At 46.7% G+C, this 27732-nt stretch overlaps 1 protein-coding gene across 3 annotated transcripts in view; it reads left to right on the forward strand.

Annotated features, from left to right (window-relative positions):
• Positions 1–27732, forward strand: part of IGDCC4 (immunoglobulin superfamily DCC subclass member 4) — a 174407-nt gene that overhangs the window by 81974 nt on the left and 64701 nt on the right. For all 3 annotated transcript variants that reach the window (XM_067555562.1, XM_067555563.1, XM_067555564.1), the window contains 2 exons: positions 876–1017; positions 9254–9387. In XM_067555562.1, coding sequence (XP_067411663.1) covers positions 876–1017; positions 9254–9387 — 276 coding nt within the window. The remainder of the gene's footprint in view (positions 1–875; positions 1018–9253; positions 9388–27732) is intronic.

Below are 27732 nucleotides of genomic sequence, written 5' to 3' on the forward strand. Positions count from 1 at the left end.
TGAGAGGAAGAACGGCCTGGTGGTTAAAGCCCTGGCCTGTCACTCAGTAGGCAGCTTTCAGCCCCTGGCTTTGCCACAGTCCTTGTGTGATCTTGGGCCAGTCACTTCGCCTTTCAGTGCCTCAGGTCTTCATCCAGACAATGGCAATAATCATGCCCCTGTGTCTCTCTCCGCTACTTAGCTGATAAACTCTTTGGGGCAGGGACTGAGTCTCACTGTGTGTATGTACAGCGCCTAGCACAATGGGGTCTGACCTTGGCTGTTGCCTCTAGGTGCTAATGTAATACAAATTAATGCACAAGCGGGTTCCTTGCTTTACACTAGTATATGCAACCCTTGTACTGGGCAGAGTTGAACCCTCGATGGGTGAAATTCAACCCTCTCTGTACAGATTTGGTGGCTCATTCAAGAACAACCTGGGTCTCGGATTTGGTTGTCTCTCATAGTTATCCCCATTTCTAACGGGATGAACGGAAACCAAAGGGCCATTTAGCAAAGCATTTGGGCAAGCAGATAAAAGACCTGCTACGTCTGCCATTCAGTTACGGTCACAGAAAAAATGAGGCAGGAGGCCAATTTGCATGTTCAGATGCCTCTGGTAATGCACCCAGGATTGTTAAGGGCATGCCAGCCAGTGGGTTGGAGGACCGAGAGGAATTAAGTTTCACTTGTCCAGCCTGGCTATTTTGTAGTCCCAAGTTGCCACATAGTAGGAGTCTTTCTAGCTTGTACATTGCATTATTATAGTTTCATATGTGTTAGGAAAACATTAATTCTCTTCTTTTCTGATATAGCTTCTCAAACAGTTGAAAATGTATTTGTTTCTCAGAGCAAAAATTCCAAGGAATTTAACGTTCTTCTCTTCTCTTTTCCAGGTTTATCGCGGTTTTTTCAACAGCCAGAGTCTCAGACAGTGGAAGAAAATGGTATGGCCCGATTTGAGTGTCGGATCGAAGGATTGCCCTCCCCCGTCATCACCTGGGAGAAGGATCAAGTGGCAGTTCCTGCAGAGTCCAGGTGAGTGGCCAGTGTTTTTCTTGGGTTAATAATAATAAAAGTTAAAAGATGAGTGTCTTTTATAAAAATCTGGAATTTAAGAAGCAGCATCAGGGCAGTTTTGGACCTAAAATTTAGATTTTATAAAGACAAACGTGCTCAGAACCAGCAGAAATATATCCATAAAACTTTGAAAAAAGAAAAGAAACATCTTTTTTATTTCCCTCCCCCTGAATATGCCTGCCTCTGCAGCATTTGCCACATTAGAGCTACTGCACAAGTTGTGAAGGATAATTTCATGGAAGTGAAATTGACTAATAAACAAAAATTTGCCAGTTGTCCATTTATCAAAGGGCTGTGTGCAATAGTGAACCAACTGTTGATGGTTTGTAAGTATCCTTTTGCTTATTCGGTGTGTTTAATGATTGGCTGGGACATGGACGCTATGGCAACGGAAGCTGAGAGAAATGGCAGAGGAGACAAACGGCGTAAAGCGTGTCAAGGAAAGACAGATATTTGATGTTCTGTCCAGTTTTAATAGCGAAAGGCCCTGATCCTGCGCGTGCGCGTTAAACACACGAGCGCGTGCGCAACTTCCTGCACAATGAGTAGCCTGTTGACTGCAGTGGGTCTACCTGCCATGCGTAGAGTTACGCACGTGTGTCTTTGCGGGGTTGGTGCCTACGGTGGTGTTGTGTAATAAATCCATGGCCAACTGAGACTGCGTGGTTGTCACTACGCTGTGCACTGTGGGGTGTGGTGTTTCACAGGTGGAACTGAATGCAGATTTTGCTTCTGAAGACTTTCCTGGTCAGCCTGTCCAAATTCTCTTTTTTTTAACCTTTTTCCCCTCAGAGATACAACAAGGACTTAAAGGTTCTTTGAGTGGATCCTCTGGGACCATCCAATCAGAAGGTGGACTTCTTGTTAGCAAAACACATGAATAAATAATTTTAAAAAATCCTTCTGCCCTGCTCCTTTGTGCCTGGTGTGGGAAGGAGAAGACGACTCCGGGAGCTGGTGGCTGATCTGCAGACTGTACAGCTCTCTCTGGATCTAATGACAATGTTGTCCTTCAGTCCCTTAAAGTTCGACAGGTCTCCTTTTCTGCAGAAAGAGCCATTCCCTCAGAGGGAAATTAAATCCATGCGATGAGCAGGAGGAGGAAGGGATTAAAAAAAAATCAACAAGATTCAGAAATGATTTGGGAACAAAGAGTGTTTCTGTGAGAATAGCTGCTTATATCCTTGAGGTTGTCATGCGGTGATCTGAAGGCTTGTGGGAGGCTGTTGCTTCGTATGAGAAGAAAAATAAGTGTTTAAAAAAAAAAAAAAAGTTGGGGGATGGGGTGGGAAGCATGCCACAGATAGGGCAATGGCTTTTTACAATGACAGCTCGATGGATATTGTGAAATTACTTTGCTTGGAGATTGCTTTCCTTGTAACAGCCAGACATAATCATTGGCTTCAGATCTTGCTTTTAAATCATGGCTAGCTAATATGCTATTTCAGGGAGATTTGCCTTTTGTTGTTGACTTTGTACCATCGGCTTTTGAAAGACTGAAGTGTGTCCAGCGAAGTGCTGGCCCTGTCCACACCCCTCGTAAATAAGGATCTCAGAATGCTTACCTGACACAGATTGGTGCAAGGACGCAAAGGCAGCATTAACCCAGAATCTCTCTGCAATACCAGATTTTCGGCAAGCCTTAAGCTGGCCGCTGATTTTTTGCGGACCATCTTTGTGTGGGCATCTGATTGTGCCTTTGGAAGTATGCACATTTGCACACACCAATTGGATAGGTAGGCACCCAGTGTCTTGATTTGCACATCCGAAGTTGGCAGGGATAGTTTTTGTGCAAAATTGCAGATGGGGGCTGTAAGTATGACCCTTACCAGTATCATAAGATATCATTATGTTTGATTTCCTTTAGCTGTAGCATAAATGACGCCCTTCCCCTAAAATAAATGTGCCTTTGGTATCACTTCTTCTCTTCTTTTTGATGTTGCAATGGAGGGTCCTTTAGGTACCAGTGTGACACGTGACTGTTGTGTCTTAGGTTTGTTGGGGTGCTATGCGTGAGCAGATGATTGCATTTGCCGGGGTTTTGTGTAGTAGGATTCCCTAGCATTGGCAAAGCACTTGATTTAATACACTGCATTGTGCAAGAGTCACTACATCTTGGAATGCAAAGTCCCATTGAGATCCCGCACTGCCATTTCCTGTGGGAAACGGATGGAGTGTTGCATAGGGAATGGTGCCGAACCCCTGGCCCACAGATAGGGTGGGAGCTGCACTAGCTGCCACTGTAAAGATTAGCACACTCATAGGTCCCATGGGCCCTGCTAAATGCCACCTTTGTTTTTTAGGAACCTGCGAGCATCACCAGCGCTCCGAAAGAGAGAGGCCTTCAGAAGTGAAAATGAAACTTCTAGAATGGCCGTGGGGACTCCTGCCTCAGAGGCGCTTACGTCCTCAATGGCAGCTTCAGGTTTGCCAGTCTTGTGGGACGCGGCTAAACTCTGCAGGTTCTTCTGGGGGCTCTGCCGCATCTTTTAAGGTGGGGCATTGTGAGCAGAGGGTTTCAAGTCAGACGCTGAATATATATTTATATTTTGTTATCCGTAGAGGACGAATCCTCTGATGGGAAAGAGAGCAACAGTTACACAGTTACCTCCCTGTTGCATCCCTTCCCGTCTCACCACTTTTAGGCCTACCAGCCTGTAGCTGTCATGGAATCCTAGAGATGAGGGCTGGAAGGGACCGTGAGAGGTCATCTAGTCTAGGCCCCTATGGCAGGACCCAGTAAACTTAGCCCATCCCTGGCAGGTGTTTGTCCAAACCTGTTCTTAAAAACCATCCTTACCGGCATGCATGGGGGCTGACAGCTTGCGACTCCCCCTCATAATAACCTCGCCACCCCCTGAGGGGTCATGACCCTCAGTTTGAGGACCCCTGGTGTAGATGAAATCCTGCCCCCCAGGAAGTCAGTGGCAAAGGTCCAATTGATTTCAGTGGGGCCAGGAGTTCACTGGCAGTATTTTCTCTGGTTTTATGGAGACTTTACTTTTGTTTTTTGGTTTTTATCATAACCTCCAATGAAGGTCATTTTGACAGAAAAACTACGCCTGCTCTTTGTGTACCAAAAAAAAAAACCAAAAAACCCAACATAATGCCAGAGTCTCCCCTTTAAACTCTGCATCATTAGCAAACTTTGCTACATAGTAGGAGGAAAAGAATACCTACCACAGATTCTTTTGTTGTCTCTAATTGACGAGCATGACCCACAAGTAGCTGGACGCTTTGAGATGTGTTGGGAAAGGTCAAGTGTAAAGACATCTCCGTCTTGTGAGCCCTTGCTTCCCTGCGGAGAGCAACACTTAAACATAGCGTGCGTTTGGGCTGGAAAGACATTCACTAGTAGTTGCTGTACTTTGAAGCCCGCTCTGTACCTGCGGGCTCTTGAAAATGATTGTGTTAAACATACTGGATAACTGGTGACCGTAGGCTTTTTCTTTATGCTAAGACACAGTGACTCTCCCCAATTACCTCTTGCCCTTCCTGCTATTAGGACTCCTAAAGGAAACCGTGGCAAGGCTGAGCGTAATTGAGGATAGCCTACGTAACACACACACAGACGGATATATTGTGTATCAATCATACGTTGCAGTGTATCATCACCTTACCTGTGGGTTGTACCCCTCCTCCTGTCAGTGTGCCTCTTAGACCTGTCTACACTGCAATCACACGTAGACTTGCCTGCGCTAACTTTGATCTCGCTAGCTCAGATAGCAGCAGCAGTGAAAGGCGCCATAGCGTGGGCTGTACTGTGCTGCTTGGGACCCTAGATATATATTTGAGCGGCTGGCCTCTGCGGTAGGCTGTCATTGTAGACGGATCCTTTGATTGTGAGCTTTGTGGAGCCCGTGCTTAGTTTGTAGCACAGCACCCAGCACGCTATAAACAGCCATTATAGTCCATTGTGTTAACCGGGGGGTGAGGGGGATGTTTTGTTTTTGCAAACTGGCTTTTTCCTCTAGCTGGGCAGCTCATGGATCGGAACCCTTCCTCGCAGAGCGGAAAGTGATGACGTAATGGATATCAGCCCTATGCTTTTGGAAAGCGTTTGACTTCTATATTTGGAACCGGTCGATGCCTTTCCTGGTGTTTGAAATATGCTGCTAGTAATTACGCATACTCGGAGCAGATGCGCGATAAAAATAAATCTACTCTCATGGGGAGCTTTCTCGGCATAGAGATAGAGAGAGACGCGTGTTTGGCTTTGTGCTGCTGCGTTGGGCCAGGGAGCCCCCACAGGGGCTGTCTGGATAATCCTGTCCCCACTGCGGTACTCGTGGCCTGATCCCGAGTGGGCCTTTGCAGCTTCCATGCTCGGGCTTGTAGGGACCCTTGTCCTGCACTCTGACTCACGTGCGTGTACTCGCTGGCTCCCGCAAGACGACTGCTCCTGTCAGTAAGGCCTGCAGGATGGGCATCACTTCCCCAGCTGGAACTGCCTTTACATGCTCTCGCTTTGAAGTCGCCAGTGTACACAAGAGAGGCAGGGGAGCTGATGCCTGAAATCCAGCTGAATCAGTGAACGGAGAACCTGAGCCTTGTGTGGTGCTACGAAGAGCTGTGTTTCCCATCAGGATTTTCTGGAGTAAAGCATCTCCATTCTTAGAGGTTTTTAAGACCCAGCTTGACAAAGCCCTGGCTGGGATGATTTAGTTGGGGTTGGTCCTGCTTTGAACAGGGGGTGGGCCTAGATGACCTCCTGAGGCCCCTTCCCACCCTAATCTTCTGTGATTCTATGATTAGAGCAATGGGACCATGAAACCAGCATTCATGCTTGTCACCCATCTCCCTTCTACACTCACAGAATATCTGCTGCCCCTTCCTTAACAATCGGCTTTCAGTGTGCCTTCGTCACGATGGAGTCTGATAACCCAGAGCTGCCTGTCAAAATTCTGCAGCTCTGTTTATATCCTTCTTCAATTAAAGATGGGCCTCATCTATAATTAAAAAAGGCTCTCACAGGCTTGGGCCTGATATTAAAAAATAAAGAAGCTGCCATGTAGGACGTCAGGCATAAAATGGAGAACCTGACAACTAACTCGTTCTTTGTGCTAATTGCTAATCATGTGAGTTATTCAGCGTAATACCTTATAAGCTGGGTTTTTAATTACAGAGCTCTGTACCCATCAATAGTCAGCCACTGCAGCCTGGGTGGTAGATGGCCATAGCAGTGCTTCTAGTATTATTCAGCGTGGTCTAGTGACTAGGAGTTAGAAGACCAAGGTTTGATCCCCAGCTGTGGGATTGACCTGTTGTGTGACGCTAGTCGAGTTATTTCTCAGCACCTTTGTTGCTGTGATGATCAAAGCAATGCCTTCCTATGTAAATTGCTTTGAGATCTCTGGGGAAACAGCTTTATGCAAATGCTAATGGTTATTAAATATTGTCGGCTGGATCCTGAGCTGCAGTTAATTGGCTTAGATTCATTGATGTCAGTGAATCCATTGATTGAGAGCAGTTCAGGATCTAGGCCCCTCTGTTATTACCCCTGATTAAACTATTTTAAGTTTACTTCTATAGGGCCAGATCCTGATTTCAGTTATACTGGGCACTGTTGAAAAGTTTGCACCCTTCTGAAAGCTATGATGATCCCAGCAGTTTTCCAATTATACTTCTGGGAAAAACTTCCCAAACTGGAGATTTCTTTTGAAATGGCCAGAAATTTTTCACTGCCCCATTGTATATTCAGAGCGGCTTCAGTAGAGTTTCTGAGGATTTACACCCGTGTAACTGTGATCCGGATTTGGCACTTACAATATTACAAATATTTCTGAATTGTCTGGGAACAGAAATGGCTGCCTTGGTTACCTAGTGCATGTTAGGCTGTTTTAGGACTCTGAATATTTTGCTTTAAGTGTTGCAAAGGGTTAGGAAAGTAGGATAGGAATAGAAACTGCAAGTGGGAAGGAGTAAAGAGGAGTGGGGTGGGGGAGTATTGTTTCTAAGATGGGAAGTTGGATGTGATCAACAAAACTCTACCTGAAGCAAGCAGGAGATGCTGAATGATCCGCCTGGAATGGGCCTCCTGCCTAGAGAGATTTTTAAAAAAACATGATGTTCAGCTCGAACTCACATATTTTAAAGCTGGAAGGTATCATCGTGATAACCTAGACTGACCTTGTGCAAAACACAGGCAGCAGATTTCCACCCAGTAATTGCTGCATCAAGCCCATCACTTCTGTCTGAGCCTATCTTTTGGAAAGGTGGCGCCAGTCCAGTTTAAGGGATGATTCTGCGTTTCTTATGTGCCCAAAACTCCCACTGGAGTCAATGGGCCCTGTGTCCATTGTCTAGATTTGAAAGCTATAGAATGGTTTTGAAGTAGTGTTGGTTTGGTTTTTTAGTATCTGTTTTCCTTGTTGAAGGATTACAAAGTACTTTGAAACATGAATTAACACTCACGCCAACTATGTGAGGTCGGTGAATCATTTATGCTATTTTACTGAAGGGAGAAACTGAGGCACAGAAAGATTAAAATTACATGCCTGTGCCCAGCCCGTGAATCAGTGGCAGAACTGGGAAGAAAACCCATAAGTCTGACTCCCAGTCCCTTTCTCTAACCACCAGCGTCTACTCTCCTGTGGTAGTTGTCAGTTAAAGCAAGCCAGCTCTGGGCATTGCTTAGTCTGCATCTCCCTTTGTCCTCACCCAGCGTCCTATTTCAAATGGAGTCTGCCGATCAAAAGATCCAGGCTTCTAGAGCAAACATCTTTTTATTTCTGGAGATGCTGTGTGGAGGTAGTTCCTTATCAATGTCTAATTATTTTTACGTACGTTTGATGCGTGGTCCCTTGCATTCAGCCTCCATGCAGAAAATGCAGCTTCCCACTTTGACATCAGTAAATCATTTAATTAAGAGTTCATTTAAAATAAACATTCCTGGATCCTTATTCAAGGGCAGCTCCCTGAAATCCTGTTTGGGGAAGGTGCTTAGAGTGTCTGACACCTTGTTTAAACAAAGGCCAGTACAGTGGGTTTCGGCAACCAGGAAGAGCAGGGTGGCAGGTGGGCGATAGGCAGATTAATTCTTTCACCCTGTCCACATGCATAGCCAAATGTATTAGTCTGTTACTCATACACGTGTGTTAGACGGCAGGGGAAATTGACTCTTCAGCTCCCTTCTCAACTGCTGTTACGTCCCCAGTTACTGGGACTTTCTATCAAGCAAGGCATTAGACTAGTAGAGTTGATAATGGTGAACTACATGGGTTGTTGGCCTCATTCACTGCCCGGTGGAACCTGAGCTGTGAGGGAGCCCCTGGCGGGGAGGAAAGTTCTCTAGTAGAGAGGGTTCAGGAGCCTAAGCCACCTGCAACCGCCACAGCACTGCGGGACCTGGACTAAGAGACCCACAGATGGGGCATGGCCTGTTCAGAAGCTGGCAGGACCAGGGTCCTGCTGCCTGGGAGATGTATTGAGTCAGTGCCCTTGGGCATAGCTCTGGCACTGTGGGCCTGATCCACAAAGTGCTGAGCACTCACAAATCCAGGTCAATGGGAGGTGGAGGGTAAGTATCACCTTGCAGGATTGGGCCCTGTTTGAGCGCGTACAGCACTCGAAGCCGGCACTAAGCCCACTGTGACGCACCAGAGGGGTTCTCTAGAGGAAATCGCCAGGGCATCGCAGGAGCCACATCTCAATGTGGTGGGAATCCAAAGCCCTTTGACCCCAGAGAAGATCCTCTGCTGCAGATCATAAGAGCTAACGAATCCATTTACAACATATAACAACAGCCTCACTGAACGTGCAGACTTGTGAACATCTGTAGCCGTGTCGGTTAAGAGATGGCATTGTTTTTACTAACTGTCTCTGTACGCAGGCAGACATATATATATATATATATATATATATATATATATACACACACACACACACATATACGTATGTGTGCAGATATGTTCTTAATACAGAATGTTTGCAGCAGCAGAGACTGTCGGCCTTGTCTGAAGAAGGCGACGGTTATTGCTGCATTGAATCCCATTAACGGTTTGTACGTTTTTGCTTTTTTAAAACCTCTTCTATTGGGAGGTTGAAGAGTCTGGTGCCTGCTCTTTGCTGACAAGGCTTTGGTGAGGGGCACATATACCACCTTCTCAAGTATAAGAAGGAATGAAATTAGCTGCTATATGAATTGGATTAGCTATGAAAAGCAAATTTCATGCTCTTCATTTTACTTATTCAGGTTTATAACTCTTCCAAATGGCGTCCTCCAAATTGTAGATGTGCGGGAAAGCGACGCTGGCACCTACCACTGCGTAGCGACCAATGCAGCACGGAAACGCTACAGCAATGACGTTGTTCTTAGCGTCTTCAAAGGTAAGACACACCAAGACATTTGCATGGCTGTGTAAATCTGAGCTGGGGATTCTTTCTTCTAAGTAATGAAGAGCTGACATGAGATGCAGAGGATGGTATTCTCCCTGTGAGTATGACTTCAGTTGTGGGATGGTTGGGTTCTTTTGTGGGGTGCGGTGGACAATTTAAAAACCACTATCTTTATAATAATGGGGTATCTTTGCATCTGTTACTTACCGGTGCTGTACTGACTGGTACAGCTTATTCATGTGGTGTTCTCTCTAGGCAAAATTCTGATTTGGGGCGGTGTTTATATCTAAGGAGCTGCCGTACCTGGTCCTGGCACCTTAAAACCCATGGAGCTGCCCCTATGTAGATTCTCTGTGTGTCCTTTGTCCATTGAGCCGTAGAAGGTTCAGTGGTGTGGTGTGGATGCATTCTTAGTCTGGGATTTGCAAAAGTGCCAAGGTGATTTATACGCTCAAATCCCACACTTTGGCTCCTTTGACTGTCCCAGCCCGAGTCCCTATACACCCACCCTCATTTGGGTTATTTGTGCTGCATGCATGAATAATCTGCATGGGCAGCTGAACTGAGGCTGCACAGGGGTCAACCTGTGGCTAGGACGTGGGTGCAAAGCAATGCAGTGGTATTTTGCGCCACTTCCAGAGGTGAGCGTGAAAGGATCCAGATAGGCCTGATCCCTGCCCTGCTTCACGTCCTATTGGTTTTGTGGCTGTTTCTGGCTATGCCAGAGAGGAGGACAGTCAGAACCTCACTTTCTCCTATGCCTGCAGAGTTCCCTCTGGTCCAGCATTTTGTAGACATGGTTCACATGGAAGGTTCACATTCCAGCTTAGGGCATGTTTCCTGACTAGAGGGAACGGAAGCCTGTCTTAGCATTGAAAAGAGGAGGGAAGGAGTGGTCAGGGGAAACCAACAGAGCCTCTTCTGTGTAATCGAGTCTGCTGGGTTGGTTTCTCAATTTTGTATGCTTTTTCCCATGTTTACTTCTTAACACCTTGTTATAGATGCAAGATGTTCCATTGGACCAGGATCTTTCTGTCTCTCTTCTAATCCAGGCCTTCATACTCCACTCATTACCGTGGTATTGGAGACTTGTACCCGTAACATCCCACCATTTCTGACCACTTTGGGGGAGGCAGCGGCCAGTTTTCTTCCTCTGACCTCAAGTTGTCAGGCAGGCTGTCATGGCCAGGTGTTCAAAACTTGTGTGAGATGAAGATTTTCTACATATTCAGTCGCTAATTAATCACCCTGTTTAGAAAATGGGATTCACATGAAGTTCACGGAGTTGTGTGGGGAAATATCAGGCTTGTTTTTCTTTTGTACGTTTGGTTTCTGTGTTCCACTTTTTTTTCTCCCTCTGGACGTTTTTCTTGATGGGAAGGAGCTGGGGTGTTTTAACTGGAGACCCTGTGGGCCAGTGGAGTCTTGAGAGCTACCGCATGGAGATTTCCCTCCTTGTCAAAACTTAGCAACATACAGATCTTCTCCTGGGGCCCAGTGATGGATTCATTCAACACTGTATAGTAAGGAGGCGTTTCGGATGAATGCATTCCTTCTGACCACTCCTAAAAAGTTGCTATTTCCCTCCCGCCGTAGGAATTCAGTTGTAATAACTTCAGGCCCCTGGAACTCAGTCCAGATAACTTCAGATCAGGAATGAACAGCAGATGAGCCTTTTAAAGACCATGGTCTAGCTCTCACGCAAGTGCAGTAGGCCTGAGCTGCAAAATCTTGGGTTGGCGCTTCTGAGTCTGGTCACTTGCTGGAGAAGCATCACGAGACTAGAAATAGGGAAAAGATGAGAATTCTTTCTAAACAGGACATTTTCCAAAGCTTTCCATGGAACCCCGTTTGCTCTCTGGGGACGTCTCTAGCAGAACCGTCAGGAGAAGGAGGGTAAATTTGGAACTCTGAGGCATTTAAAGGCTTTTGCTCGTGTTCACACTCAGTTGCTGGTGTTGGGCACGGACCAGGACAAACCACATCCTTCCAAAGAAGCGTTTCCTACGTTTTCAAAAGTGGCCGCTAGCCCCTGCATAATCATCAAAGTGCACGGACAGAGCTGCCCTAGAACCTGTCCAGGTCTCCTGGCAAGTCTCCAGGTCTACTGACCCTGCCCACAGCTTGGCCATGGAGATCCCAGACTCTGCGGAGCAGGGATTGACCTGCTCAGAGACATCGCAAAGCGTGTGGTGCCATAGGCGGGGCTGGCAGGCAGAGGCAATGCGCTTGGTGTAAGAGGATGCCTCTCCGTTGACCTCACAGTAGTGGCACCTGCTGATGCTGGGCGTGAAGTCAGCCCTGTGGTCTGCCCATGGCAGTGGCCCGAAGGAGACGTAGCAGGTTGGATGAGAAGGCTGGAGAGGAGGGTGATGGGTTAGCGGGTTGGTAGAGCAGGCCACCCCTCCCCTGGAGTAAAGTACTAGAGCTCTGCTATGGCCCGTGCCTGTGTTATTCATCAGACGGCTCAGAGAAGATGAGGCGGGGCGGGGTAGGAAAAGGCACAATTTGCAGGGTTCCCCGAGGAAAGGGGCAGACGCGACATGACTAGCTCCGTGAATGTTTGCGGGTGGACAATAACTATAATGATCATAACGCTTGGCACTCTTCGTTGAGGAACCTGAAATCATTTCACGACCATTGGCTGGTTAACCCTCCCACATGCTGGCGAGGTCAGGAAGCATTAGGTTTTGTATTACAGTAGCCCCTACTGCAGTCTAAATAGGCAACAAACCAAGGGAAGAGAAGGCCTGCAACGTATCCGAAGCCACACCGCCAGTTCAATGGCAGAACCAGGAGTAGAAGCCAGGTCTCCTGACTGCCAGGTCCACAGCCTATTCACTGGACCTTGCTTCCTCCTGAATGTCATCCCCATTGGGCAAACTGGGGCACAGAATGGTTAGAGGGACTGCCCAAGGTCTTGCAGCTGATCGGCCGAAGAGCCAGGTACACACCCTGAGTGCTCAGTCTTACACCTACAGGACAAAACTCTGCTGCCCTCTGACTCCTCTGAATTTTGTTGCACATGGTGTATTTTTTAGCCGGTGCAGGGGCCTGCAAGCTCCGAGATCCTTCCCAGGCCCTTTTTGTCTTTGTTTGGAAGGGTCTCGCTTCTTCCTCTGCAGCTCATGCATTTTTACATAGATGCCTGTGCTGTTCATCTGTCAGCAGGGAACGTAATTAACTGTGGAGTCCAAGAATATACCTTTGATCAGGGAATTAGGTTAGGGAGGTAATCTGTGTTGAATCTACAAAGAATTCTTAAGCGGTCATACACTCTGTATCTAATTACCAGCCGCTGCCAGATCCTGTATGTTTTAATGAAACACAAGGTAACGGGAGCGCTTACATCAGACACTTCAGCTCCCTTCTTTGGCCTGATTTGTTATTGATAAGTAATATCGATCAAGCCACGCTTTGGATAACCTCTCTCCAGCATCGTAATTCGTTCTATTTTCTTGCATAATTATATCTTGTAACTTCAAGACATTTATTCTGCTTTTCAAATGGGAAGCAATCAAAGAGGTTAAAAAGGTAGCATTCCTTCTGACACGCAAACAGGTCTGGGCAGATTTCTGGTTTGATTTCTCTGTCGTCCGTGTCGTGTGTCGTCGTCGTCGTCCCCGTCCGTCCCCCCCCCCCCATCCTTTGCTTCTGATGCATTCAGCTGCCCACTGATTAGACAAAGGAATACTCCAGGTTGACGTTTTCATTGGATTTAGCTAATAGTGATGAAAATTATGTCTCTGGTAAATCTCTGGAGATTTTTATAATTGGGAAAAGGATATGTGAGTCAGGTGGAAGGCGGCAAGCAACAAACTCATCTGTGGGTTACTCACAGTTTGTTGAAATTCTTTTTCAAGAGCTCTCCATAAAATGCGTGTTATTTTGGGCACTTTGATAATTCCAGCAGGTGGCTTGTTCTCTCCCTGGCAATCTCTTTTTAATCTATAAATGGTGGTAAACGTGAACAGGTATTTAAAAAAACCAAAGCCCTTTGTCTGTTTAAAAAAAAAAACCCAAAACCCAAACAAAAGTATTTAATGCTGGGAAAAGGTGCCTGATTGCAATCCTGGAGCCCAAACTTTGCAGGGGGCCTCTGACATCGGTGCACCTCAGCGCATCCTATTCTCTACCTCTGGACACAACAGACTAGTCTCCAGAGGGGTGTAGTAGTTTGGTTTAATTCTGGCTGTGGAGCATGGCGTGTTGGTGGCTGGGTGGTGGTTAGTGGCCTGTGATGTCCAGGCGGTCAGACTAGATGATTGTGATCCCTTCTGGCTTTAAACTCCATGACAAACTCCTCTATTTATCCACCCATTGGAGGGTTTGGGGGGGGAGGGGAAGGGACCGCAGTAGCTAAACATCCCATCACTTCCCTGCCAATGTGTACTGAATAACTGACTTGAGTGAGTGGGGAATCCAGCTTCTCTTCTGTCTTTGGCCTCTGCCGATTGCCAATAAAGGCACCTGTTGTGTTGATGGTGATTTGTGACTTGATGATGGGTTTTGTGATGGTGCTGATTATGCCTGGAAGTGTTTTCACCAGGCACTAAATTGCAAGCCACCAACCCGCTTCACGCAAGCCAGGGAGCATCCTTCACTCGTGCCTGGCCAACCTGATGGCCTTCGCTGATGAGATGACTGGCTCTGTGGCTGTGGGGAAAGCAGTGGACGTGATATACCTTGACTTTAGCAAAGCTTTTGATACAGACTCCCACAGTATTCTTGCCAGCAAGTTACAGAAGTATGGGTTGGATGAATGGACTATAAGTTGGATAGAAAGCTGGCTTGATCATCGGGCTCAACGGGTGGTGATCAATGACTCAATGTCTAGTTGGCAGCCGGTAACAAGAGGAGTGTCCCTGGGATTGGTCCTGGGGCCAGTTTTGTTCAACGTCTTCATTAATGATCTGGAGGATGGGGTGGATTGCAACCTCAGCAAGTTCGCAGATGACACTAAACTGGGGGGAGTGGTAGATATGCTGGAGGGCAGGGATAGGATACAGAGTGATCTAGACAAATTAGAGGACTGGGCCAAAAGAAATCTGATGAGGTTCAACAAGGACAAGCGAGGAGTCCTGCACTTAGGGCGGAAGAATCCCATGCACAGCTACAGCCTGGGGACCGACTAACTAGGCAGCAGTTCTGCAGAAAAGGACCTGGGGGTAACAGCGGACAAGAAGCTGGTTATGAGTTGAGTGTATCCTTATTGCTAATGGCAATATTGGGCTGCATTAGGAGGAGCATTGCCAGCAGATCGAGGGAAGTGATTATTCCCCTCTATTCTAGAACAAGGAGCAATGGTCTCAAGTTGCAGTGGGGGAGGTCTAGGTCGGGTATTAGGAAAAACTTTTTCCCTAGGAAGGTGGTGAAGCACTGGAATGGGTTACCTAGAGAGGTGGTGGAATCTCCATCCTTAGAGGTTTTTAAGGCATGGCTTGACAAAGCCCTGGTTGGGATGGTTTAGTTGGGGTTGGCCCTGCTTTGAGCAGGGGGTTGAACTAGATACCTCCTGAGGTCCCTTCCAATCCTAATCTTCTATGATTCTGGGACTGCCAGTCACTGCTAAACAGAGGTGGATTTGAACTAGCAGCTATTAGTGAAGGAAAAGGCCTGTTTCTCTGAGCCATTCACCCTCTCTGGCCAATCTTCTTGTTTTTCTGATCCAGATCCGGTACTGGGATGTTGTTACATTTTCTTTAAGTAAATGTCTTTGCTCAGCTGTGGGGGTGATTATCTTAGCGCTATTCTGCATTCAAATTATTTGCATGAGCTAAAAAACCAAGCAGATGTCGTTTCTCTTGACTGAGTAACTTTTCCCTTCAGCTGAAGGTATCACAGCTCTGGGAAAGACCCGCTGTGTCTCTGCGACGGGATGTGTGCTGGGATCAGATTAGTTGTGGGATAGACAGCAACTGTGGCAGGCGGTGCTGTGTGTGCTGCAGATGTTTAGGTTGCACAGCCGTCACGGCGTAAATTTCCAGACATTCCTTGGGGAACAGCAGTTGGAGCAGGAATGAGGATGCTAGGATGTAGGGCAGGATCCAGTCATGCAGCCCTGAAACAGAGCTGTGTCTTTATGCTGCAGAAATAGAAACAGGAGACGTTTGATTTTTCCTCTTCTCTCTGTCACTTCCCCGGCATACTAGGCTCAGTGGCCTGAGTGCAAAACACATCTGCCAGCCCTGTCTCCTGACCCCCTCCTCTACACGGCTGGGGAATGAGCCTTCGATCCCCACTCTTGCTTTCAGCCAAAAACGGCATTGAGAACTGGCCACGGAACGCTTTGCCATGCTCTGTGTAAATTCCTCCGTCTTCAGCTTCAGACAGGAGAGCTTTCTGGGGTTGCATTTCACTTTTTGTAACTGTTTTCCCCCCTCCAGTGGTGGGGTACAGAGATTTGCTCCATGGTCAGCACGCAAGGGTTTAATTTCTCAGAGGATCCATCGTACTTTGCCACATGAGAGCTACTTGAAGATGCTCTTGAGTAGAGGAGGAGGGCCCTGTTGCTTCATAAACGACCAATGGAGGGGGACGGGGGAATGAAGTTGAGCAGAGCACAGTAACTAAAAGCTTTCATCAGAACCCCTACTCGTTACAGGGGACAGGAACAGAGGAGCTCTTTGCACAATGGTAGACTAGAATCCCAAAGCACCACAGAAGTTAGCAAAGGCTGAGATCTGCTCAAACAGCTACATTTAAGAGAGTGGCAGCATCGTCTAGTGGCTGGGGCCTTGGATTAGTAACCAGGAGACGTGGGTGTCTATCCCTGGTTCTGCCATTGACCTGCTGAGTGACCACGGGCAAGTCGCTTCTCCTCCATGTGTCTGATTCCCCTCCCCCCTCCTGTGTATTGTCTATGTAAGTTCCTGCGGTCAGGACATGTCACAAGCTCATGTCTTTGTACCGCACCCAGCACAGTAGGGCCTGAGCTTGATTGGGGCCTCGATAGGGTGTTTTCTTAGCATATGTGCAACGAGCCTCAGGTGGCACGTGACCAGGATTCATCACCGAATTTGGTCCGCTGGTTGGATCATTAGCTGTCCCGGGCCGGGCCGGGAACTGACAGGGAGTACAACGGGAACACCGATCCATGTGCTGCACTACTAATAACCAGAACAGGCCATATATCTCCCAGGATAGGATACAGCCTGTCTTCAAGTACTTTGTCCAGTCCAGATTTTAAATTCCCAAGCAGTGGAGTTTCCACCACTCCCCTTGGCAGACTATTCTGCAGTCTAGTAGCTCTTGTCCGTTTTTGTTGACACTCCGTTCAGATTCTCCTTTCCTTAAATTCGTCCCATTCTTTCTAGTTATGCATCATTCGGCCACCAAAAGCAATTCCTCTCCCATCTTGGTATTTATGCCCTTTGAGTCTTCGTGGATGGTTTTGTTCCTATGGCCTTGAGAGAGCCTGTCTTTGTGAAAGTTAGAGAGAACAGCGCTTTACATTTCTAATAAGAGTTTGGACTGGGCTGGGGAAAGTACAAAAAACTAAAGAAAGAAAGGCAATCCCTTTGGAGAATTCCCCCCCTCATCCCTTTCGTAGTGCACCATTTATTTCTAGTTCTGCTGGTGTTTGTGCTCAGGATAGTCTAGCGGGAAGAGCCCAAGTCTTGGAGTCACAACACCTGGGTCCTCGACCCACTTCTGCCAATGACTCTGTGTCACGCTGGCAGTCACTTGCCATTCCTGTGCATCCAATTCAGCATCAGCAAAACGAAGCTGATACTTTTACACCTTTTTAAAGTGCTTTGAGATCTACAGCAGAAAAGTGATATATAATTATGAAAGATTACAACTATTATACTATTTGGAATCTGGAATGATAAGGCTACCCGTGAACTATATAAGGCACACAACTGCATGTGCAGTTTGAATGTGCACTTATGCGGCAAATTTGTGAGTGTATTTGCCATCATTGGTATGCACAATCAATCATCTAATGTTGTATTGCTTCTAATTGGCCATTTACATGCAGTTTCCTGATTGGTATGCATAGCCCCAGACATCTGGTGCATGAATTTGTTTGAACATCCATCCCCTGAATGTTTGTATGAAGCCTTAAATTAAGCCCACTTGTGAAGAGGGGAAGGCACAGAATAGCAGGGCGTTGGCTTTTAAAGAATATGGCGGCTCATGTAGGCGTGTCTTCCAAAAGTGACTCCTTCTGTTCTTCCTGCCTCTTGTGAGCAGACACAGGAATGGGTGGCCGATTCACTAGACTGGACCAAGAGAGGGTGATCGTTGAGTCTGGGCTGAGAAAGGTGCTGTGAAATCTTTCAGCAGACAAGCACATTCCTTGCGACTTGGGATTTAATGCTCTGTTATTAGAGATGACGCTGGGAGGTTGCCATCGGCAGAACATCATTTAAATTGACAGTTGTAACAGCTTGCGGTGGCAACGTCCTATGAAATGTGTTTTTCAGTCAAATATTTGTATGAAATCTGATAAGTGGGGCAGAGCTGATAAAGGGCAGCTGAGACACCTTTTGCAGTGAGACTGGAATCAAGGAAACACAGTGGATTATGGCTGCTAATCTGTGATGTTTTCCCAAAGAGGCTAGTGATCTTACAGCCTTCAGTTTATGTGGCTTCACCTGCATGTAGACTAGAGACATCTCTGCCTAGTGGATAAAAATACTTCCCCCTCCTAAATGAAGCAAACTTCACCAGGTTTCCAGTTTCTGATTTACAGTCCTTCTTTGTTATTGCTGTTTGTACTGCCACAGTGCCTAGCAACCCCATCCTTCTCAAGGCAACTCAAGAGTGGCATTGATAGATTCTGGCGAGAGCCACATGCAACCTTCCTTTGCGGGAAGGCTCAGACATGGGAGGTTGGGCCTGAGGAGGTGAGAGGGGTATGGAGAGTCTTGCGGAGAAGAACGTGGCATTTGCTTGCCTTCAGACTGGAACAACTTTGTGGGGTCTTTCCTGTGGCACTGGAAAAAATTCCCATGTTTACAGGCAGCAGTAAAGCTAGTTTTCCTCATTTGAACAAAACTTGAAGGGTTTTCTTGTTTATATCTTAAAGAAGTTGCTGGCAGCTTTGGTTTTGTGCTCCAATCCCATCTCACGTGGCAAACTGAGAGCTGTTGTGCTAAAGGACATGCTCCTGCCCTGTTTTATATGACCTGGAAATGATGATATACTCATCTTTCCTTGGAGCTGTGCTTTTCATGCTGAAGGATTGCACTTGAAACTTTTCGTGCTGAAGGACTGCCCTTGAAACGGCAGGTCAAAATTAGCACTCATTTACACACTGGTGTTAATCCAGGTTGATTCCATTGTATTAAATAGAGTCCTTCATTCAGTGGTGGTGTTTCAGATTTTACACCAGTGTAAAAGGAAGGAAGAATTTGGCTTGTCTGGGATCATTTCAACCTGCCAATATAAATGCAGTCTCTTTTGGTGTGGAATGAAGCAGCTGTACTTTTATTTTGAGGCTTTAATTTTAATCTCCATTTCAAGTTGCCTCTGCAAAAAAGAGGTTCCGGTCCAGTCAATCCTGCATTTATTGTAACTTATTTTCTAAGCGACACAATATATTCTTTTCTCAGTGAATTACCCAGTGGGGCTGATAACCTTCCTCTCTCTCTAGTTTCCACTTTTCCATTGCTTTTTTATTTGCAATTAAATAAGGAATTGCAACCTGTTTTGAAAATAATGAAAGCTCAGAGTTGGGCGGACTTGGTTTACATGAGTTTCTAGGGTCAGGTTTCTTAGGTGGCTGATATTTGAAGCTGTTTGCATAATGAACCTGTTGGGTCATGAAAAATGCTCTTGATCTTTTTTTGTCTCTCAGGAGAGTGTGAAGTGATTATGTGTCTCTGAGATGCAGGGAGGGTGAGGAAGAGGAGGGATGAAATGCGGACCTGGACCATTAAATTTCATCCAGTTCCCTCCATATTGAACCCAATAATCTGTGTTTGATTAAAGCATATCAGATCTTCTCAAGTGGACATGAAATGGTATTTAATACTGTGGTCGGTACTTTACAGATTATCAACAAAGTTATGACAAAAATAAATATAGCTAAGGAGACTATTACTGATACAACTGGTGTGAATGTGTGTGTGTGTACATCACTGCCTTCTACTGGATGGAATAAGAACTGGTCACGTGTGAGTCAGAAACCCCATACAGCTTACAGAAATTCTCCCTTAGTTTAAGTGGTAGAAGCCAGTCTTTTTGGAGGAGGAGAATCTGAGTTCTATTGTGGCTGTCTCTGAAGTTTTAAAAGTGCAGCTCTCCTGATAACCGTGACAACCTAGGTGACAGTGGATTTGATATAAAATTCACATCCCTCAGATTCCATTAAGCATAACTGCCAAGGCCCGACATTGGCACCAGAGATTCCAGCGATGTCGAGAGTAATAGAACAAAAGGAAGGATGTAAATATAGGATTAGGGGAGCTGTCTCCCCTGATTCTGATGAGTCAGCAGATTTCCCCAGAAGTACTGATACCTGAAGATGGTCTCTGAAGCTGTCGAATGCATTAAGTCTCATGCATTACAAATAGCCCTGCATTTGAACCTCCGGCGCCAAATGACAGCTGGAATTGTTGATTATTCAAGGTCCCTCTAAAATCCTGATATGCATTTTTTTGTTAAAGCAGCTGGATAGAGCATTCCGCTTTATTAGGAACCGTTTGTTAACACTTCAGCACTGGAGCGATAGAGGAGTACCTGCTAATTCTTTCCATTGAATCCCGGTATAAACAGCAGGCTTCATTCCGATCTCCTCTGTGAGTTTCTTTACGATGGTGTCACTCCGTTGACATCAGTGGAATTACTACTGATTTATACCAGTCCAAGAGGAGAGTCGACCCCGGCCTTTGCAGCGACATTATTAAACAAACAGGCTATGACTGTAAAAACTAGTTTGGGAAAGGCGTGAAGAACAGAGATGATAACTGGATCAGCAGCTAGTCGTGAGCCAAAAGGCAATGGGTTTGATGTGGCTTGGTTGCAGACGGGAGTTGTGAATTATTCTAATTAACATTGCCAGAGCGCCAAAGGGCCCTAACTGAGATTATTGCCCTGTTGTGCTAGGCCCTGTACAGACACCTAGGAAGAGACAGTCCCTGCTCCAAAGAACTCTTGTAAACTCAGCCCCCCAGGTTTCACTTAACTAGATGCATGTGAGCAGTGCCACTGAAATAACTGTGGGACTTGGGCAATGTTGCTGACTCTCACCATTTTATCAGGAAGCCTCGTGATCCTTGGTGTTCCTCTCAGAGCCCCAGCTGCTGCAGTGAAGGGATTGCGTGGGCATCTCGGCTTTCATTTTACAAAGTGAGTTGCCGACTTTCCTGGTCTCAGAGGCCTGGGGGCCCTCTAAAGAATCCAGGAAGTGAATGAAAAGAACCTGGTGTGTGATTTTCTTTTTTTAATCTCGTGATGTCTCATCATGTTTGAAGGCCGCGACTCGGGATCTTTGACCGCTTGGGGCTGACAATAGCTGGACACAAGTGGTGCCTGGGACTTGGGCTAGTTGTCTGCCTGGCATGGATTTCAGCGAGGCTCTCTCAGGGGAGGGGGAAAAGCCAACGCTGACAAGAGGCTGGAGAAGAGTAGGTTTGGTTTATGGGCTGCTGATTGAATGCTCTAACAACATCTTCTGTGGGAGCTGGCCAGCAGTTGGGTTGTTCATAACATAAGCCCATGGACTTCTGTACTTTTTATAGCTATGGTGCCCCTGAAATGACCTTCACACCTAATGGGTTTAGAAGCTGGAATTCTCCAAGTACCTGACACCCTTAGGCCTCTTGGAAAAACCCAGCCTGCATTTCTTCTCCTTCTTTGTCCCCTCTATCCCTCCCTTCCTCACTGGGAACTGCCACCACCACCACAGTGCCTCTGGGAACTGCACAGTGAAGTCCAGCTAACTAATGAGCAGAGGTCTTGTTTCTTGAGGTCTCTGGTCCTGGCTGGAGTTTCATTTTAGTCTCATTTACCCTTTCCCCCCACCCGCCCCAAAAGGGGGGACCAAAGAAATGGAACGATGCCAACCTGAGAGGGCAGTACTGGCAGGAGAACTCCTATGAGAAAGACGGTGTCCTACGGGAGCTGCATTATTTATTTCAGGAGGCTATTGCCACCATGGTTATTTGTATAACTAGAGGCACAGCTAGGGTCACAGCTCCATTGTGCCGGAGGCTGTACGCACGCACAGTAAGAGGGAGTTCCTGCCCCACAGAGTTTACAATATCAGTAGACAAGACAGAGGGTGGTAGACATGAAGCATTTTGCCCCCCAGTGTACCTATTGGGTGAGTCAGCCAATTTCAGCCAGGAAGCTGAGTCAGGTGTCCCGGTCTGATGCCGTGACAATCAGATCGTTTTTGCTTGGCTGACGTACAGTTTGGAATTTGCACTGGGTACATAACAGAAGTGACAGCATAAATCACAAATTGTATATTCAGTTGTAACATTTGCAGTTCATACATATGCAAACAACGACTCATCTGCTGAAACAATTGGCAAATCATTGTGAATAACGAATACATTAAAGTAGCCGGTGATTTGCTTATGGACAGATCAGGAACTGAAAGGAAAAAAAAGTGACATCCACTGAATCCAGGAATCTTTGCAAATGATTTACTCGGCTCCAACCTTTCCAAGGTGCTGGCCCTTTCCTATGCGTCTGAAGGGAGTGGCTCACATGGTGAATTCCTTTCCTGGGAGGGTTTTACAAAACACAGTTCAGCTTGGTGAAGAGGGGGTGTGATAATCACCACAATTATGATCTAGAGGTCCTCGGGTCTGCTGAGGAAGCAGATCCACATAAGTGACCATATTACGAAAGGCATGTTGGCACTAAGCTCAGGAGACAACTTCACAATGGTCAGTATTAGGAAGCCTTTCAGTTTGATCCCATGTGACTGTCACACCTCCTAGACAATGGTGATGACTGTGAAAAACAGAAGAATTTCCCAGGGCTTTAAAAACCAAACCTTATTCGAAGCACTGCATGGTCCCAGAGGATTTGAGCAGAGATTGGGAAATCAACTCTTCCTCCTTCCGAAGGAAACTAATAGTCTGTGACCCTCCCTAGGAAGAGCTGTTCAGAAAGGTTATTGGTGAAATTCCAAGGTTGCCTGGAAAACTCTTGGGCTGTGTCTGCACTGGGAGAAAGGCATAAAGATAAAAGATAAAATCCTAGTGAAGACAAAGCAGCTTTCACCTATGCTAACAGGTTGAGTTAAAAATTGGGCACCCTCCATAGTCATTAACTTGATTTAAGAATGCATCTTTCCCCTCCCCCCAATGAAGACAGGCCCTTGGAGGGGAATGGGCTTGTTGTCTGCTTAATGCAGTGATCTACCCTAAGGATGTCTGCTTCTTTTCTAGAGTTTCAGGACCAGTGTTGCCCTAAGTAGCATGGTTACCTCGCCAGACACTAAACCCCATAAAAAGTCCATCTGGATGGACAGAAGCTTCAGAGAGATTTTTAACAGGCTCAAAAAGAGACAACGTTGTCTTCAAACTTTTCGTGTGGCAGTTGGATCCCAGCAGGAAAGAATCTTCTTTCTCCGAGGTCTCCTTTTGGTAACAGCTTTCGCTAACACCCTCTTTTTCCTCATTATGTCAGAGCTCATCACATACAGGGTGCACCTTCCTCGTTCCTGAGTGCGTATTGCTAACATTCCTTTGGGCCAGGCTTCCTTCTGGGCTTTCCATGGAAGGGAGTGAGTTACATCTCCCTGGTTTGATTTTTCCTTCCAAGTTGCCGTGCATTGTTTTACTCCGATTTCATGCCCGATTCACTATTAGTATGACTGTAACTTTCCCATTTCTTGCATTTGTAACTCCTCAAATGCAACTTTCTGCCTTTCTTTGAGAAAACGATCTGCCTGACCTGACAACACAGGCTGTGACTGCAGGACCAAGTGCGCGTATGCTGTGTGGGGGGAACTAAAAGGTTTTCCTTCTCTCTCCCCTTGAAGCTGCACACTGCCTTAACCCCCTGCAAATAAGCATCGTTGACCTGACACTAGAAGGGTAAATCTATCACCAGACAGAGCTGGATCAGTTAATGACCCTTATCAGAAAGCGGCATGTGCAGTATTTTGCTACGTAACTTAATACTCCTGCTAGATGAACGCTAGCGTGAACTGCAAATAGATCTAAGGCAGATGAATTTCAATCCATATGGAGCCCAAATGGGGAAACTCATCAGTGAATGTTACACCGATCCCTGGGATAATCTCAGTGCAGCTGAGTAGGGGGCAGTGACAGGACGGCTGACCTGTGGGAAAGGGGTGTTTTGTCAAACTTTCTTCTCCACGAGGGATAGCACAATATCCTTGGCTGCTCTGAAAGGTTGTTCCTGGAAGGATCTCCTCCTATGGCACCAGGGAAGTTGAATTGCTAGTCCTGGGAAATCCATTCTTGAAAACGCAGAGCTGACAGGGTGAGCACGCTTCCAGGAACTGCTGAGCCTTGGTGACTGCATGAGTCTGTTGCCAGGTGTTGGCATAGCTGGTTTTGTTCCCTCGCTCCCAATCACGTAGAGATTTCATCCACACAGCCCTGCTGTAGACAGGGTGTCACTGGGAGTTCCTCCTTTGTACTTAGAGCTGGTGAAAGATGCCAGCTTGACAGCGCTGGGGACTGGAGTCTAGCCACAGGACGGGTGAGTGAGGGTTTCCCCATGTTGCCCAGGAACGCCATCTAGTAGAGGGAGAAGGTCTTTCTCCTGAGTGTGGGGGTGGGTAAGGAGTGGACACTTGTCCATTAGTTCCTGGACAGAGAGCAGCAGACTTGTGTCCTATAGACTATTTGCTCCTTCCTGATTCAAGCTGCTTTATAGATTTAAGTCTTTGTTATTCTGACCCTGGCCACGTTTTTTGGCAAATATTGCATGCTTTGCTCTTGTCCATGGCCTCCCATCCAAGGGTCTCACAGCTCTTCCCAGCCGTTAATTTAGCCTCTTCACCTCTGTGAGATAGACCTGTATTATAAGTCACCCAGAGGCCAAGTGACAGGCCCTGGATTACACAGTGAGTCAGAGGCAGAGATGGCAAAAGAAGCCCCCTCTTCTGACCTTCAAACAACCCCCCAGCCTCTTCAAGCTCATCATCAGAAGCAAGCTCCCCACAGACCAGGACACACCTACTCAAAGTGGCACCAGCCCCTGACAAAACAACAAATATGAAACCTGAAGACGTAGTTCCACTGCTGATCAACACCCCCCCACAGCACACATTTCAAGTTCCCTGGGTCCTACACGTGCCTATCACAACATGTGGGGTACCTCATCCACTGCACTAAATGCTCCAATAACAATTACGTGGGTGAAACCAGAGCAGGGAAATGATAAAAGACAAAAACACGCTATCACCTGTGGGTGAACACTTTTCACAAAGCCAGTGCTCTTCCTCAGTGGAAACCTGCACCACGCCTCCAAAATCGGAGCCTAAATTCACAACTTTGCTAGACACTAAAAATCATGGCCTGAATAGAAAGATTGGATTTATGGCCTATTACAAAAATGTATACCCCACTAATAACTCCCACCCCTGCTTCCTTTGCCCCTCATAGGAGGATTGTTAATGGGCCACTTCACCTTGAATGGTCCCTTGAAATATGTGTTCACGACTTATGCTAAACCATCTGTTCCACCTTGTATTTAGCTGTGATACTCTGGGCAAGTCTATGCTACAAAATTATGTTGACTTAAGTTACGTGATGTACAGCCACCACGGGAATTAAATCGCTTTTACATGTCCGCACTACGTTCCTTGTATCGGCGGCGCGCCCCCTTGCCGGAGCTCTTGCCCTGCTTTAACTGCTAGCATGGGACAGCTTCTGAGAGACAGCAACAGTCAATGTAAGCAATGCCGTGTCCGCACTCACACTGCATGGACCTAACTGCATGGACCTAAGCGCTACGCCTCTCGCGGAGGTGGAGTTACTAAGTCAGTATAGTGGGCGAGTTACAGCGGTGGGAGCGACATACAGTGTAAACGCTGACAGAGTTAGGTTGACAGAAGCTGCCTTACGTCAACTGAACTCTGTAGTGTAGATCAGGCCCCTGAGTACGTTTCCCAGACCTGAAGAAGAGTTCCGTGTAAACTCAAAAGTGGGTCAAGCTCTCTCTTGCCAGCAGAAGTTGGTCCAGTCAAAGGTATTACCTCACCCACCTTGTCTCTCTATAGCCAATGCTGTCAGTCTTGCTGTCACACATTCCAAACTCTATAGTCCTTCAGATAGGAGCGCAAAATACAATCCTTACGTCTTTCAGGCGAGCACAGCAGCATGTTGGCCATATATTTGCCTGCTGTGGTTTCTGTAGCCCCTGCCACGTGCTTGTTGTAAAGGTTGTTTGTACTGCAAGTTATGAAGCCGTGTTCACTGAGTGATGGACCAGTGATCTCCAACCGTGACTTGTGACTGATTAAAGTCTAGTGACTTTTGTACACAGCATTCGTCTCACGATGACACCGTCTTTGGGAGCCCGACCCGTTGAGCGTTATGACTGTAGGAAGTGAGAGTGTAATGAGGTAATTACAATGGAGGTTGATATGGTTCAACGCCAAGGTGCAGTGTTCAGGAGAACAACTGTATTGTACAGCTCGCTTTGCAGTAACACTGGAATTCCTTTTGCATAAACTGCAGGTGATGGATATTGCTCTGGATTGCATAATACAAGGAGAGACTGAGGGAACTAGGTTTGTTTAGTCTGCAGAAGAGAAGAATGAGGGGGGATTTGATAGCAGCCTTTAACTACCTGAAAGGGGGTTCCAGGGAGGAGGGGGCTAGGCTGTTCTCAATGGTGGCAGATGACAGAACAAGGAGCAATGGTCTCCAGTTGCAGGGGGAGGTCTAGGTTGGATATTAGGAAAAAGTTGTTCACTAGGAGGGTGGTGAAGCACTGGAATGGGTTACCTAGGGAGGTGGTGGAATCTCCATCTTTAGAGGTTTTAAGATGCGACTGGACAAAGCCCTGGCTGGAATGATTTAGCTGAGGTTAGTCCTGCTTTGAGCAGGGGGTGCCTCCTGAGGTCCCTCCCAACTCTAATATTCTATGAATACAGTGGTCCCATTCTGTGGTCAACACACAGAAAGATCCTCTTGTAGATCTTCTTCTTTTTAGACCTCTCACTCCTCCCTCCTTCTCCGCTTTCCCAATAACTTCTGCAGAATGAGGTTCTCCAAAGTTTCTCAGTTGAAGGAGCACTTTAAAGGCTTGTTGGTCCATAGCTTAAGCCTGTTGGATAGTGGTTTTGGGGGTTAGAGAAGAGCACTGCACAGAGAACTGATGTGGGGATCCTTGTTTCGGAGACCCCGAGGTATCTCCAGTGTTTTCTTGCCATTATGCAGGTCCCTCAGCTAACCTAGGACCAGAAAGCTTGCTCTACCCTGAACAACTTTTCATCAGTGTAGTCTGTTTGCCCTATGACCTGTGAAATCAAGAGAGATGGATCTATAAGAAGCTGTCAGAAGGGAAGGGGCTTATGCTTATCAAAACTGATCAATGTAATTCCCTGCCAATGCAGTGATGTCGGGCTTTGGTGCACCTCCTGTTCTGGGCCTGAGGTACACAATAGTTTAGTCTCCTCTGGGCTATAGTACTTTGGTCTAATTTTAGTCGTTGGGTTAGTGTGCGGGTGCTGGGTAGCACTGGTGATCTGTGAGGTCAGGTGTCAGACTAGATTAGGCTGGCCAGATGTCCCGATATTAGAGTCTTTGTCTTATACATGCAGCTATACCCTTGCATGTGTCCCCAACCCCGTTCCTTTCAGCCCTTGCCTCTACCCCTTATGCCCGCAAATCCCTCCCTGCTTAGAAGAATACCCAATAGGATTTGACACATGTCCTGGACTCTCTAAACCATTGGCTGATAAGTAGTGCCTCCCGCAGAGAGACAAAAGAGCCAGAAGTCTCTCTACAAGAAGGTGCCATCTTTACATGGTTGTTTTGCAGAGTGGAACCTATTGGAAGATCAAAAATCAGGCCTGCTAAGCTCAGCTGGCCAAAGTTTGAGCGATTCTTAATGTTTGCCAGTGAAGAAAGGGTAGTGCCGTCTGGCTGGCACGGCTCCCTTTTGGCTTAATGCAGAACAGTTCTAAATGTGTGTAGGGAAACAGCGGGCCATTGTTGACAGCTTTACAGGAGGCTGAATGGCGGGCAAAGCGCACCCTGACTGATTAGCAGCAGACCTTAAGACTGCCTGTAAATACAGCTCCGTGCCCTGGAGCTCTCAAGGTTTCTAAAAAAAAAATTAAAAAAAGAAATACAAATCAATTCCTGGCAGAATGCCACGGCTCGGTCTCTCGCTGGGCTTCTGGTAACACATCGTTTAGACGGTTGACTTCCTAGCTGA

The sequence above is a fragment of the Emydura macquarii genome, unplaced genomic scaffold, assembly GCF_026122565.2.
Source record: "Emydura macquarii macquarii isolate MOO-44397 ecotype Brisbane River unplaced genomic scaffold, CSIRO-AGI_Emac_v2 contig_1644, whole genome shotgun sequence".
Lineage (NCBI taxonomy): Eukaryota > Metazoa > Chordata > Testudines > Chelidae > Emydura > Emydura macquarii.